The following is a 14,080-nucleotide window of genomic DNA, read 5'->3' as shown; positions in this document are numbered from 1 at the left end:
TCATAAACTGGATGGGTAACCAATTTTTTTTGCTATTGGTCTTTAGCTTATTTATTTATTTAAATTAAATACACACAACAGGTCACGATCTTGCCGGACCCATAGGCGACATATCAATTTCGGGAGCAGATCGCAACCCAACAAAATGTGTACAATTACTACTATAATGAGATACAGCTTACAGTTATTTAAAGCGTGTTACAATAAAATCATAATTAAAAATTAAATAATTAAATATTAGATATAAAAGAAAGACAATTAAAATAATTAAAATAATGCTTTCTTATACAATCATGATAACAAAATTACAAAATTAACAAAATTACAAAATTAGACAACTAGGACATCATTTCACTATTTGACAAACATGTTCTTTAAATATGTTTATTCGATGATCAAATATATCAAAATCGGGAAATTTTTTGGATAAATCATTGTATAAACGGCAGAAACGAGATATAGGGTTATAAAAAGAGGTATTATTCCTGGTTAAAGATAAAGAAAAAGTATTGTTAGTCCGGAAGCGAAATGAAGCATTATGTGTACGAAACAGTTTAGTGACACTAGGCCACAGTATTACAATATTTCCTACTCGCACAGGACCATTGCAATTCTCAAGACAGTCAAATAAAGAAATTCATTATTCTTAAGTCTAAAATAATAAAAAACACAATCTGTATAAAGACTATCAAACTGTCGAAATATTATATTTTATCGCAGAACCAAGCGCAGAACATTTCAAGTGTACCAGAAATATACAGCCAACCTAACCTCTCGTAGGCTTAGCTCGTAGGTAGGTCTTAACAGTTTTCAAAGAGGATTTATTTTTTATGAAATAATGAATTTAAAAATAATCTACTCAATACAAGTGTGCAAAATATTAACGCATTGAACCATTTCATATTGGGAAGCTTTTAGGGGTAAGTATAGATGAAAGTATTCAAGTATTCACTTGTAAAAGAACATCAAGCATTCCTCTTTTTTAAATTTAATGAACCGTTCCTCGAACAAGACGTTCGATGCTTTGTTACAACCCGACGACCGTAAACGGTTTAACATTTTGCCGAGCAAAAACACCAATGCGAATGCGGGCAACACAGCGCGATCATGCAGATGTCTTCTATTGCAAGAACCAATCCAATCAAAACTCAATAATTGTTCTGAGCATTAAGACAGAGTTTATTTAACTTTTACCCTTACATGTAAGAACGTTACACGTTACCTAGATATGCTCGACATGGAACCATAATATAATGTGATACTGTTAATTTTTTTTGATCACGTACTTCACAGCTCCGTTGGTTTGCTTGCCAACGTATCAGCTGTCGGTCAGGAAAAACATATGAAATTTTGAAATCTTAGGTAATAGGTCTAATATTTGAGTTCAAATGATATTTTCACAACGGCACACAATAATAACTAGTAGCGTAGACCAACAGCAAACCATCCAGTTTATGACCGTGCCAACCGTTGCTCAACCTAGATTTTATATTTGTTGTTAGAGCGGTAACAGAAATGTTTCATCTCTGAAAATTTCATTGTTAGACCGGGTATAAAATTGCAAAAACAGCTTAATTTATTTTGAGAATTCTTTCACCAATACTAATCTTAATTATTATTCATGAATGTATTGGCATATATTTTATTTTTGATTGGTGTTTGCAGCTACCCGCTAGACTTAAAACTTAACAGACTTTTGTCATTGTCGAACGTATTTAACCAAATAATAAATAAATAAATAAGGCATTGAGAGTAAAAATAAAACAACATTGTTTAAAAAAATATATTTATTGAAATAAAAAATAAACTACATCTAAAATAATAATGATAAGAGAGCGCAAGAAGCAAGCTGACAACACTGCTCTAGCTTTGGTTCCGTAGTTCCTAGTTTAAGAATAAAGACTTAATAACAAGCTACAATAGAACTGGCATAAACACTAGTCTACACAAACTGCTACATCATATCGAAAACGTTCTAATCGTACAATGTTTAATAGTATATTTCATATGCATTATAACTAATATAAAAGTTATGTAAACGAAGACAATTTTTTCGTATGTCGATAAAAATGAATTATTGATGTTTACGGTTTCATAAAATAAAGGTCGATATGTGATACATCAAAACTTATCTGGTCATACGTAATAATAGACTAAAATGAAAGTTTACTTCCATAAGAAACAATAATTACTAAGATATTTTATTTTTCATTTGAATTCATACATCTTGTAGGAGTAGAATTATTTTAAACGAATTATATTTGAAAAAGCAAATCATTGTCTGGATGCCAGTGATGCGTAATAAAGACGAGTATTTTGTCTATGGCTTTGTAACTTTTACATGTAAGAAATCTAGTGTGTTACGGAAATTAAAAGATCTTCAGAAATCTACAACTATGGGTTAATTAACGTAACGGGTTTGTGATATATTTTAGTATCTGTTTTAGACTGGTTTTGCTGTCTTTTTCAACTTCGTGTCAGACTGTGTGTGAGATTTTAGTATCTAGAGTGTGTGTATGTCTGTGTCTTTTTGTGTCTACTGTGTATTTGCTTGTCTGCGTGTGTATTTACGCACACACAAGAACTGTGTGTGTGTGTGTATGTGTCTGTACGTCGGTGTGTGTGGAATGTTGTTCACTTGCCGTATGTGTGTGTGTGTGTGGGGGGGTGGTGTTCACTTGGCGTATATATGTGTGTGTGGGGGGGAAGGGGTGTGTGTTCACTTGGCGTATGTGTGAGGGGGGGAGGGGGTGTGTGTTCACTTGGCGTATGTGTGTGTGTGTGGGGGGGGTGGTGTTCACTTGGCGACAGCGAAGCCGATAGCCCTGTTCTTGACATCGAACTCGGTGTAGTAGCGGCCGATGAACACGTCCCCGAGGATCCAGAGCGGGCCGTTGGGCGGCGGGATGTCCAGCCCCATGAACCCAGACAGGCACACCGTCTTGCCGAACTGAGACACCTGCGCAACAGACAAACATTCAAAATGTAGCACTTGTACGTGGAAACATACATAAATTGGTCAAAGTGCATTATGGCTACGGTTCATCACATAGTTTCAAAATTTCATTATATACAATTGAATTGAAATAGTGAAAATTTAAAATGTATATAAAATTTTAAATGGCAAACATCGAAAAACTATTATTTAATCAATGTATATATGTCGTGGCCATATCGTAGATTTGCTCATTTCATGATATGATCGATCATTTCACGAAATGTTCGCATTTCATGAAATGGCCAACATAGTTTGATCAGATCGTTAAATCGTCAACGTTTCACGATATGGCCATCCACATTTGGCCAGATCGTATAAAATTTAAAGAGTCCATAAAATATTAAAATTCAGAATATTCTAAAAACTTGTTTAATGTCATTTAAGTTAGTGCCGCGGCAGCGGCCGGCGAATGCTAGAAGCGAATCGTTTTTGCAATAAAAAACAGTTAGGTTAGGTTAGGTTAGACTTTGATAAACAACGCACGAGCCGAGCGAGCAAAGCGAGCGTGCCGCGGCAGCGGCCGGCGAGTGCCAGAAGCGGATCGCTTTTTAAAAAACAAACAATTATAATACTATAGTAGGATATATAAATATATATCCTAAAAGAAAAAATGCGTCTTAAATTATTTTATTTAAGACGCATTTTTTCTTCAATACATATATAAGATATCCACATTTTCCATAGTACTCGAACCGTCGTAAATTCTTTGCTATGACTTTCTTCATATTGTTATTAAACGAATTATGAAGTTTTTAACTGCGAATAATTAAATTTTCGCAAGCGGCCGCCATCTTATCACATAAACACAGAGCTTGCAGCGCCTCTACCAATGATTAATGTAACTATTTTACGATATGATCAAATAATTTTGATCATTTCATGAAAAAACCGCGCGTTTAGTTGGCCATATCGTGAAACGATTTCTTATCATTGATATGCTCAAGCCACATCATGATGTGGCCAAACTAAATTGGCCATTTCACGAAATGCGACCATTTCGTGAAATGGCCAGTCATATCATGAAATGAGCAAATTTACGATATGGCCACGACATATATACCCTCAGTATGTAGTCAGTGGGTTTGAGCTCAAACAGTTTGCCGGCGATGTTGAGGTGCACGCTGGGCAAGTTGGGCAGCAGCGAGCAGTCCACCGCGAACTGACCGAACGCGATGGGCGTGGCTCCGATAGCGCGGTTCAGACTTTCCACTTCTTTAGTGGGGCCGGCGATCAGGGACGTGCCTGTGTCGGCAATCGCCTCGCAACCCTGCGGTAATGGGTCATTTGTGTAAGTTAGCTATACATGTGGACCTACAATAGATCCTTGCGGAACGCCACGCAATTTACTTTAGGCGATTGTTTCATATTTATTTAATTTATTTTAGAAACAAACAGTCATTTACAGGAAAAAATACACAATAATTATACATAAACAGACCTATAGAAATATTGTTATTTATTCAATAATTTGATGTTTCGTTGGAGGATTTGGGATATAGGGACAAAAATATAAACAGAGCTTTAGTAGGCTGAAATTGAAAATTATAATAAAATTACCGTGTACAATTATTGCTGTTTCATTTACTCACTCATTACTTACTAATTCCTACTATCTTTCTTTCACTACTACCTTCAAAACTTGTAAAAATAACAACCGTACATATAAATTATACACAAATAAACAGTGCAATTAACACAAACACCGACTCGCACGTCCGGGTACTACGCACCCGTGCCCCGGGTGGAGCTCACCTGCTGGCAGAGCGTCTGGTTGTTGACGCTCACGCCGTCCATGCGGAACTGCCAGTAGGTGTCGCGCGACAGCGGCACGCGCGTGAACTCGCCCGCGAAGTGCGCCGGGTCCGACCCACCCAGGATGATCTCACCGCCCTGCGCTGCCGACGGGTCGCTGACACCCCACACACGTTAGATACACTTCATATATTGAGCGGCTCGAAGAACCATTATCATATACATTCGGTTGCTTAGCGAGCGACGTAAATGAGGGATTCGAAGAACCATTTTGACCATTTTCCATTAACCAAATATAGATTTTAAAAAATTTAGTTAAGAACCAGTTTACTATGATTTCTTCGCAAGTACACAGTTTTTTAACCATTATTTTAATTATAGTTATTATTTTAATTTCAATAAAATTTTCTATTTCATTCTAAAAATAAGTAGAATTGCATATAAAAATATTGACATTCAGAAGTGTTTTTAAAATAAAGTCAAAATGATGCCATACTTAAAGCTTTATTAATTTATCTATATCACATACCGGTTAAGATAGAAAGAGAAGACAGGCTGCACGAGCCCCTGCGCCACCATGTTGTCGAACACCGGAGTCACACCGTCTACGGCAATACTGGAAATAAAACTATACATTAACACTTTGTAATATAAAATATTACACGCAAATAATCTATTGGTAAATCAGCTAGAAATACATTAATTAAGTTGAACAATATTTTTACTGATCTTATTAAGATCCGGCTCGAAGGACCACTAAATGTTTAGCTGAGTACATTTCAGGTGATAAATGTTGAAGAACTATAACTTACAAGCGCAACACACAGCATGTGTTTGCAGATCATACATATCTATGAGCTTTTAATGTTGATAATACGCACGATCTAGAAGTCTAGCTCAAAAACCGGTGAAAAAAATTATGTAAAAAACATTGATTTATCATGTTATTCCCAGTTGGTTTATCCCATGCGATGCGTGTAAGCAGTAAGCAGTGAGCAGTGAGCAGTACCTGCTGAAGGCCATGCCGAGGATGCCGTCGAACTTGGCGGCGACGAACGCCAGCCCCGGCTCCGACAGCGCCTCCGCGAACGTCTGCCCCCGCACCGACAGACCGCCCACCTTACACACATCACATATATACATTAGTGCATAATACATCGTACAAGCATATGTTAATAATGTAGGTACAATCAAACAAAACTTTTACGAATAAATATAACATTTCTATACTACATATTTACTGTGTTAGCAGCCTTATTGTAATAAGTTCAACGAGATTGTATGCTTGATTTTTTGAATAAATATTTTTTACTTTACTTTTACTTTATAGATGCCAAGTCGATCGAAATAGTACATATTTTGTATTTGTTACCTACTCGTCAATAAGGAACCTTTGTAACCTGGACTTCAGAACTTGTGTATATTTGTCACCTCTTACAGAATTAAACAGTAAATATGCTATTAAACAGTAATTACTAATTAGTAATTACACTTAATAGACATTACTCATTATTCATTAATTTTGTTGTGTTTAAGTAGAAAATATAGTTTTTGTTAATGCATGCAAATACTTTCCATACACAATGAAGTGTGAAATGCTTCCTTAATTATGGGCACTAATGTACTAACATAAGGAAAGTCTAACATGCTAAATAAATTTATAGAAAATTCAAATTCAAATTATAGCTTAAGGTACAATGTATAAATGTATTTTTGAATAATTTTCTCTTAATTTTTTTTTGTATTCAGTAAAAAATTCAAATATTGCTCAACATTCAGCTTAACTATTATAATGACAGCATATCTGTCTGAATGACTGACCGGTTGGCTTGGTTGGTAGTGGCCCTGCCTTCCAAGCCAGAGGTCGTGGGTTCGATTTCCCACCCGGGGCAAATATTTATGTGATGAACATAGATGTTTGCTGTGTCTGGGTGTAAATTATCTATATAAGTATTTATTTAAAATTATATACGTATGTTTATCAGCCATCTGGTTTCCATAACACAAGCGAAAGCTTAGTATGGGATCAGACCGTGCCGTGTGTGAAATTGTCCTGAAATATTGATGTGTGAATTTGTCCTGAAATATTGATGTGTGAAATTGTCGTGCAATATAGATGTGTGCACTCACGGTGACGTCATCAGTGGAGAGGAAGCCGGACAGCGAGCCGGAGCCGTAGTGGATCGCGAACTCGGTGCCGTTGGCGCGGTACGACGACGACTTGCTGCTGTCGTACTTGCTGTGCAGCACTGCACCAGACACGCGACCGATTATTGTTGTATACCAATTATATGACAAAACAAATACTGAGTAATAAGGTAACACGCAAAACAGCTGAACATTAATTATCATTCTTTCATACAAATATTTAGTTCAGCTGTCTCAAATATAATTTTTGTAAAAAGAAGTTTCTTTATTTTCTGAATCACGTAGCTTGTGAAATTAAGGGCGCGTATAAAGTCAAATTACCAATCAACTTTTAGTTGATACGTGTAGTATTCAAGACCAAATATAAAAAATAAAATATATGTAAAACTTGATGATATTTTCGATTATATTGTCAGATCAAAAACATAAAATATTGAAATTGACTCGATAGAAAAAATTCACGAAGTTACCTCTAAATTTCACACTTTTACGTTTTTTACTGGACATGGTAATACTTATTATGATTTTTTTTTCATAAACAATTATATTAAAACATTTGCAAGATATTTGTCAGAGCATTTTGTGTAATTACTTTTAGTTTTGGTTTAATCACGATAAAACACTTTTGGCGCTTACTATATTTTTAATTACGCAAGAAATCATCTTCCATCGCACGTTCCGGGAGCTAAAAACATAATTCTATTTCATACATCAGACGCTATCGCTCCGTTGAGACGAGTAGACCACGCTAAAATTGCTGCGCCGTGTTTTATAATTACGCCGAATATTGATTTGTTGAAAATGGTAAACAACAAAATGAAAAGACTTAAGAAACGAGAACTAAAGAAGATTCAAATTGAAAAGATAACTAAATGTCGAAGGTAATAATGTATATAATGTATAATATAATAGTATTGTTATAATATTAATAAATAATAATTATAATATAAAAAGATAAGTCTTGATTTACCTATTTGAGAAAGTTTAGTTTCTGTAAAATAATTTCCGCGGGCTGAGTATTGACGCGATAGCAGCAGCAACTATAGATAGGTAAATAAAATTCATAGTGGTAGGTACCTAATTCTTACAGTCGCGGTGCAATCAATCAAGTCAAGAAAGATTTATATTATTATTATTACTATAGGCAGATCCTATGTTCGCTCCAGTAAATAATAATATAAATAATATCTAAACCGGTTGTGAATAGTACATATATATTATATTTACAATCTGTATTAGATAATCATACATAACATCTATACATAGGTATAACAAATTCGTACGAAAGTCAAAACTGTACTTACATTGAATAGGTATTTTTTTATAATATACATATGTATATGTATATATATAATATATTCATAATCTGTATTACATAGTAATATGTAGTACATATCTATACATAAATATAGTTTTTAGAATTTTTGTATGTCTGTCTGTATGTATGTCTGGGCTCTAATTTTGGTGCAGATATAGCTTGAGACCTGAGAAAGGTCATAGGATGAGTTTTATCCCGTAAATAAAAAAAAACTGTCTGTGTTTGTCTGTTTGTTTGTACACGCTAATCTCCGGAACTACTGGACGGATTTGATTTGATGCAGAACCGCAACAGACCACCTAAACTATAGATTAATTTGAGAAAGTTTATCCAGGCGAGTTTGGATATTATTATTTGTGTAAATTCTGTAAATTCGTTTCCGCGAGTTGAGTATTCATGCGACGATATTTATAGATACCTACATTCATAGTGGGTACCTACAATTTACAAAGACACTTTTTATACTTAGTTATGTAGGTACCTAATTCCTACGGTCGCCTTGCAAATGCAATCAATCAAATTGACCCTGTTTGAAAGTAATTTACTAATTTCACAGAACAATTTTAAATTTGGAAAATGTGGACCCTCACTCTCAACCTGTGTCTACTGACTATTGCCACGCAGAAAAAAATACTCCAGAAAGGTACCTGCTAAAGTTACCAGCTCTCGATAAAATAATACGTAAATTTCGAAGAACTTTGTAATATTTTATAAAGGATAATTTTTATTTTTATTTTTAGAATAATTGCTGAGTCGAAAAATGTCGTACAATCTAATAGTCCATTGAATAAAAAGTTCTAGAGTGCGTGAGTTAGTAACGTAAGATGTTTCTTCGGAAACATGTCAAGAGTCCCTAGGTAATAAACATACTAAAACCCCGGGCCACTAGGAGGAGCCCCGGAGTGGGGGGAGGGGGAAAATGGGTCCATTTTTTCATTTTTCGCTTAAATCTCAAAAACGGTACATGTTAGAGAAAAACTTTCAAGGAAAAGTTGAAAGGCCATAAAATTATCTACAAGTTGTACCTGAATCATTTTTTCCTATATCCTACCGTTTCTGAGTTATACGCAGTAAAACATGATTTTGGCTCAAACAATTTCCACATCAATCGATCAAAAAATATTTCTTTCTTCCAAAAAACTCAAAAGTATAACTTGTGACCGGTACTGATAGATTGCTCTTAATTAGGTCTATAATTGGTAAAATAAACACATTCCTCCATGGAAGCCTTTAGGAGGAATCGATTGTCAAAATATTATATTAGGGCAGTTTGAGTTACTGAACTTGATCTTTTTATTTTTTTCTTCCAAAAAACTCATAAGTGCAACTTGTGACCGGTACAGATAGATTGCTCATAATTGGGTCTATCATTGATAAAAATACCAGATTCCACCATGGAGGCCTTTAGGAGGTATTGAATTTTATTAGGGTAGTTACGATACATGAACTTTTTAACTAACTACCCTAATAAAATTCAATTCCCCGTAAACGCCTCCATGGTGGAATCTGGTATTTTTATCAATGATAGACCTAATTATGAGCAATCTATCTGTACCGGTCACAAGTTGCACATTTGAGCTTTTTGGAAGAAAAAAAATAAAAAGTTCATGTATCGTAACTACCCTGATAAAATTCAATTCCCCGTAAACGCCTCCGTGGTGGAATCTGGTATTTTTAGCAATGATAGACCTAATTATGAGCAATCTATCTGTACCGGTCACAAGTTGCACTTTTGAGTTTTTTGGAAGAAAAAAATAAAAAGATCAAGTTCAGTAACTCAAACTGCCCTAATATAATATTTTGACAATCGATTCCTCCTAAAGGCTTCCATGGAGGAATGTGTTTATTTTACCAATTATAGACCTAATTAAGAGCAATCTATTAGTACTGGTCACAAGTTGCACATTTGAGTTTTTTGTAAGAAAGAAATATTTTTTGATCGATTGATGTTGAAATTGTTTGAGCCAAAATCATGTTTTACTGCGTATAACTCAGAAACGGTAGGATATAGGAAAAAATGATTCAGGTACAACTTGTAGATAATTTTATGGCCTTTCAATTTTTCCTTGAAAGTTTTTCTCTAACATGTACCGTTTTTCAGATTTAAGCGAAAAATGAAAAAATGGACCCATTTCCGCCCTCCCCCCACTCCGGGGCTCCTCCCAGTGGCCCGGGGTTTTAGTATGTTTATTACCTAGGGACTCTTGACATGTTTCCGAAGAAACATCTTACGTTACTAACTCACGCACTCTAGACCCCCCTTGGAGGGACTCATTCAATGGACTATAACCAAATTAATCAAAATAAAGTTCTGGAGGAATGTGTGTCGTCGACTGCGTATGTTTATTTAAAAATAGTATCTATACTCGCTATTTTGACAGACTTTTTTTACGGATTCGTGCTCTATACTGTTTCCCTAATATTGTTTTTTTTTATATATTACATACAGACAGTTTTTTTTATTGTTTTATAATATGTATAGATTATCATTAATAATTATAAACAAATAATAATAAAAAGACATATTACATAATTTGTGATGATTTCAACTTCACTGTTTTATACAATTATTTTAGACAACATACCTACCTACTAACTACCGAAAATACGCGTTGAACGAGCGAAGAATATTGTGTATAATTTAGCGTGCGATGAACTTTACGTACGTTGGATGAGCCGGGTGTATGAGGGTATTGTGAGGGCGCGCGGCATGGCGCGTAATGGGCGAGGCTTAATCGTAGAATTATCTGGCTTTATACGCCCTCTTAAAATGATATTTGAATCTCTTAACTTAAAGTAGTATGTATGAGTAAGTATGACTAAACGGACGGGTTTCCATTTATGCCGTCCGCGTGCGAGACGCATTGTGTTTACGCAGGAGTGACAGAGATAGTATCAGTACGAAATTCTTCGTTTTCCGGGACTACTTCCGGTTCTAAAAGTTGAAATATTACTGCAAATTATTAATATTAAAAACTTAAAACTTCGATATTCTACGTACGACAAGCGATGTTGGTATAGTGGCACTTCTTGGAGGGCACCCACAGGTTGGAGGAGCCCGTGTCGAACACAACCTTGAAGCTCTGCGGCGGGTTGCCGATAGAGATCGGCCCGTAGTACTGCGCCTGTAACAACACACACTTCATCGTATTATATCTAACTAGTACATATGGTGTGTTCTAGTAGAAATTAATGCTCTAGAGAAATTCCCATGGGAATGAGATTTTTTACCGTGGTAAAACAACGCAACGTAGCCTATGCGGTATGCCACTCTATCCTGATAACTAAATCCAGACTCACAAATCCTACATACTAAATCGTTATGACGCGAAAGCAACACAAACAAATAACACTTTGGCATTTATGAGTAAGAATAAGAAAAGAATGAATGAATTTGCAATTTTACAAGCTATTTACGAACCGTCAAGGTCAATAATATGCAGGTGAATGACCTGATGTAATCTTATTTACACAACATTTGCCGAAAAAAATGAATATAAATTCCATTGTTTAAACTGAAAAACTGATTTAGGTCAAAATGCGAAAATCGTAAGTTTGCTTATGGAATTTTCTAATAAAAACTTAAAACTATTTATACTTTGTGCTACATGAGAATTGTTAACAATACAACAGTCTCAAGTAGCGTGTCGTTTATCACGATGACCGCAATTTGTCGCGTCATTCATTCCGTTTTATTCCTTTTCTACAATTTCTGATACGTAAGCACGCGAGGCTTGTAAAACCTAAATATTTGTTAAAATATCTTACTACTTATTATTAAAATTTTTATATACCTATCTGGATGGATTGAGATATGCTTTGAACTGAGATTCATTTTCTAAAGAGTTATTTACTTAATAATATTATAAGTAAATTGGAAGTTAATCGCATTCAATGACTAATTAAAGCAAGCAAGGATAATTTTTATCGTAAACATTATGTATTATTTAACAACAAGTTATATATTATACACCCGTATCAATGACGATAACCCTAATTACATTAACTGCATCAACCTATTTTCCTGCCTATTCAACATTTTTCTCACAGCCTGCTGCTTTGCTGCCTATATTGCCTTTTTCATGAAAAATGCGGCACTTTTCAGTCTACATGTTCTTCCATACGATTTGACAAGGCTTTTTTATATACTTAAGTAAGCTTTTGAAAAGTTTTTAAGAGAGTCTGCGACGATATTTGCGCGCGATAGAATATTTCAATGATGAGCCAGTAATTGCATGTTGTAGAGGTGTTCAATTTGAGATTAGATAATAATAATAAAGGGTGAATATACATCTTATTGTTTTCTTAGATTTGACTTGTAAAATAGGCGATAGCCGGAGTCGCGGCGGCGAGTGGAATAACCAATAGCGCGATAAGCGACGCCGGGTTATCGGCGTAAAGTAAATAATAAATATTGTCTACATTGCTCGCTCTGATAAAAATAACAAGCATAAATATAAATAACTTTATTGCGAACTTTACTATTTAGTGTCAAGTTACAAGGATTCACATTTAATTAAATTACATTCCTTCTGGTTCAATACTTAGTGTTCATTAAGGAAAAAAAACAATTACAATAAAGTAGCAACAGGACTATCAATGACTATTAAAATTATTATTTCAAATTCTATTGTGGAACAATTATTTCAGAGTTGTTATGGCCACCTTCAATTTTATTTCAATCGAAGCAAAACCTATTTTCTAAGCTAATTTAAGTATTTGGTTAATAACAAGTATAATATAGTAATGAGTAGGTAGTTATGGTGGTTATATTAGTCACATTAGATAACCACATATAAGAACATAGATTTGCTTGTTCAACTGGAGTCCCGCTTTGCTATATATGACTGAAAACAAAATACTTAGTAGTAAGCAATGAACATACATCGAGGTAGTTGGAGAGTGGTTCAGGGGCCGGTCCCTTGGCGGCGTACTTGAGCCGCGTCATGTGCAGCTCCGTGCCCACCTCGTGCAGGTGCCTGCGCACTGTCTTCATGCGGTACAGAGGCACCCTGCATACATGACAAACAAAATTAGAGTAAAAAGAAAATAGGTGCGCCATGAAGAGAATAAATAAACTATTGCACTGTGGCAATTGATCGTAGAAAATGTTGTTTTTCATTATCTAATTAAATAAGATTAGCATTTAGGTATGTACTAAAGGAGTTACCTACTTGAAATTGGTTTTGTAAATTCAATTATAGATTCATTACGGATAAATACAATACTTTCATTACAAAGACTTTTACATAACTACGTATATTACCGATTACGTACCTTTGAAAGTCGGCCAGGCATGCTGTTACAGCAGCCAAGAGTATTATCCAGGATTTTAACATCGTAAGTGCAAGTCACCGCTAGATTCTGAAATTACCAATAACACACAAACAATAAAAAATTGGCAGCAAAAACAACTAAATAAAGTAAAGTACATAATTTACAATCATCAATACTATTTTTACATACTGTTAAAGAGGTGACACACTTGCGATTTGTTTCAATTAATGAAAAGAAGTTAGAACTTAGAAGCAATACAAGTGCGTATTTAACAAAAACAAAATACAATACCTAATCGTATTACCGGCGCACAGAATAACTGATTTATCATCAATGATCAAAATATTTTTCCGGCGTTTGACAATTATTGTAAATTGACATTACAAGTGACGTTTATACAAACAAATGACATTTCATTTAACATTGCCATTTTATTTTTCTTAATGAGTATTTTTCGATAAAAGCATATAATAGCAGAAGCAAGAAGATAGCACAGGAAGATGCTCGGTAGTTCTCATAGCATAATAAACTGTGATAATAAAACTATGATTTATTATAGGTACTATGATTAATAATAATCAAATTAA

General features: G+C 34.7%; 1 protein-coding gene across 2 annotated transcripts; it reads right to left on the bottom strand.

Moving 5' to 3' along the window:
- Positions 1-2,791: 2,791 nt before the first annotated feature.
- Positions 2,792-13,911, bottom strand: cathD (cathepsin D). Of its 2 annotated transcripts, none has more exons than XM_090109179.1 (10): positions 13,785-13,911; positions 13,494-13,580; positions 13,102-13,228; positions 11,218-11,341; positions 6,881-6,999; positions 5,760-5,869; positions 5,280-5,366; positions 4,751-4,907; positions 4,059-4,265; positions 2,792-2,959 (listed from the first exon to the last, which is right to left on the bottom strand). In XM_090109179.1, the coding sequence occupies exons 2-10, from the start codon at positions 13,553-13,555 to the stop codon at positions 2,798-2,800; spliced, it is 1,155 nt and encodes a 384-aa protein (XP_089965305.1). In that variant the 5' UTR covers positions 13,556-13,580; positions 13,785-13,911; the 3' UTR covers positions 2,792-2,797. The 2 variants fall into 2 exon arrangements, with proteins under 2 accessions (XP_089965305.1, XP_089965306.1); XM_090109180.1 differs by having other exon boundaries at positions 13,683-13,840.
- Between the last annotated feature and the right edge of the window lie 169 nt (positions 13,912-14,080).

Source organism: Colias eurytheme, chromosome 14 (assembly GCF_061535395.1).
Source record: "Colias eurytheme isolate Ceu_HAF_F1 chromosome 14, ilColEury1 Martin Lab GWU primary, whole genome shotgun sequence".
Taxonomy (NCBI): domain Eukaryota; kingdom Metazoa; phylum Arthropoda; class Insecta; order Lepidoptera; family Pieridae; genus Colias; species Colias eurytheme.
Note: the sequence above shows the minus strand (reverse complement) of the source record. Positions and strands in the feature narration are given on the sequence as shown.

Excerpts from the sequence above, each read along its gene's own strand:
- cathD (XM_090109179.1), bottom strand. The coding sequence starts at position 13,555 with ATGTTAAAATCCTGGATAATACTCTTGGCTGCTGTAACAGCATGCCTG. Across the intron at positions 13,229-13,493 it reads TGCCTGGCCGACTTTCAAAG|GGTGCCTCTGTACCGCATGA; the intron begins GTACGTAATCGG and ends TCATGTATGCAG. Across the intron at positions 5,367-5,759 it reads CTCGGCATGGCCTTCAGCAG|TATTGCCGTAGACGGTGTGA; the intron begins GTACTGCTCACT and ends TTTTATTTCCAG.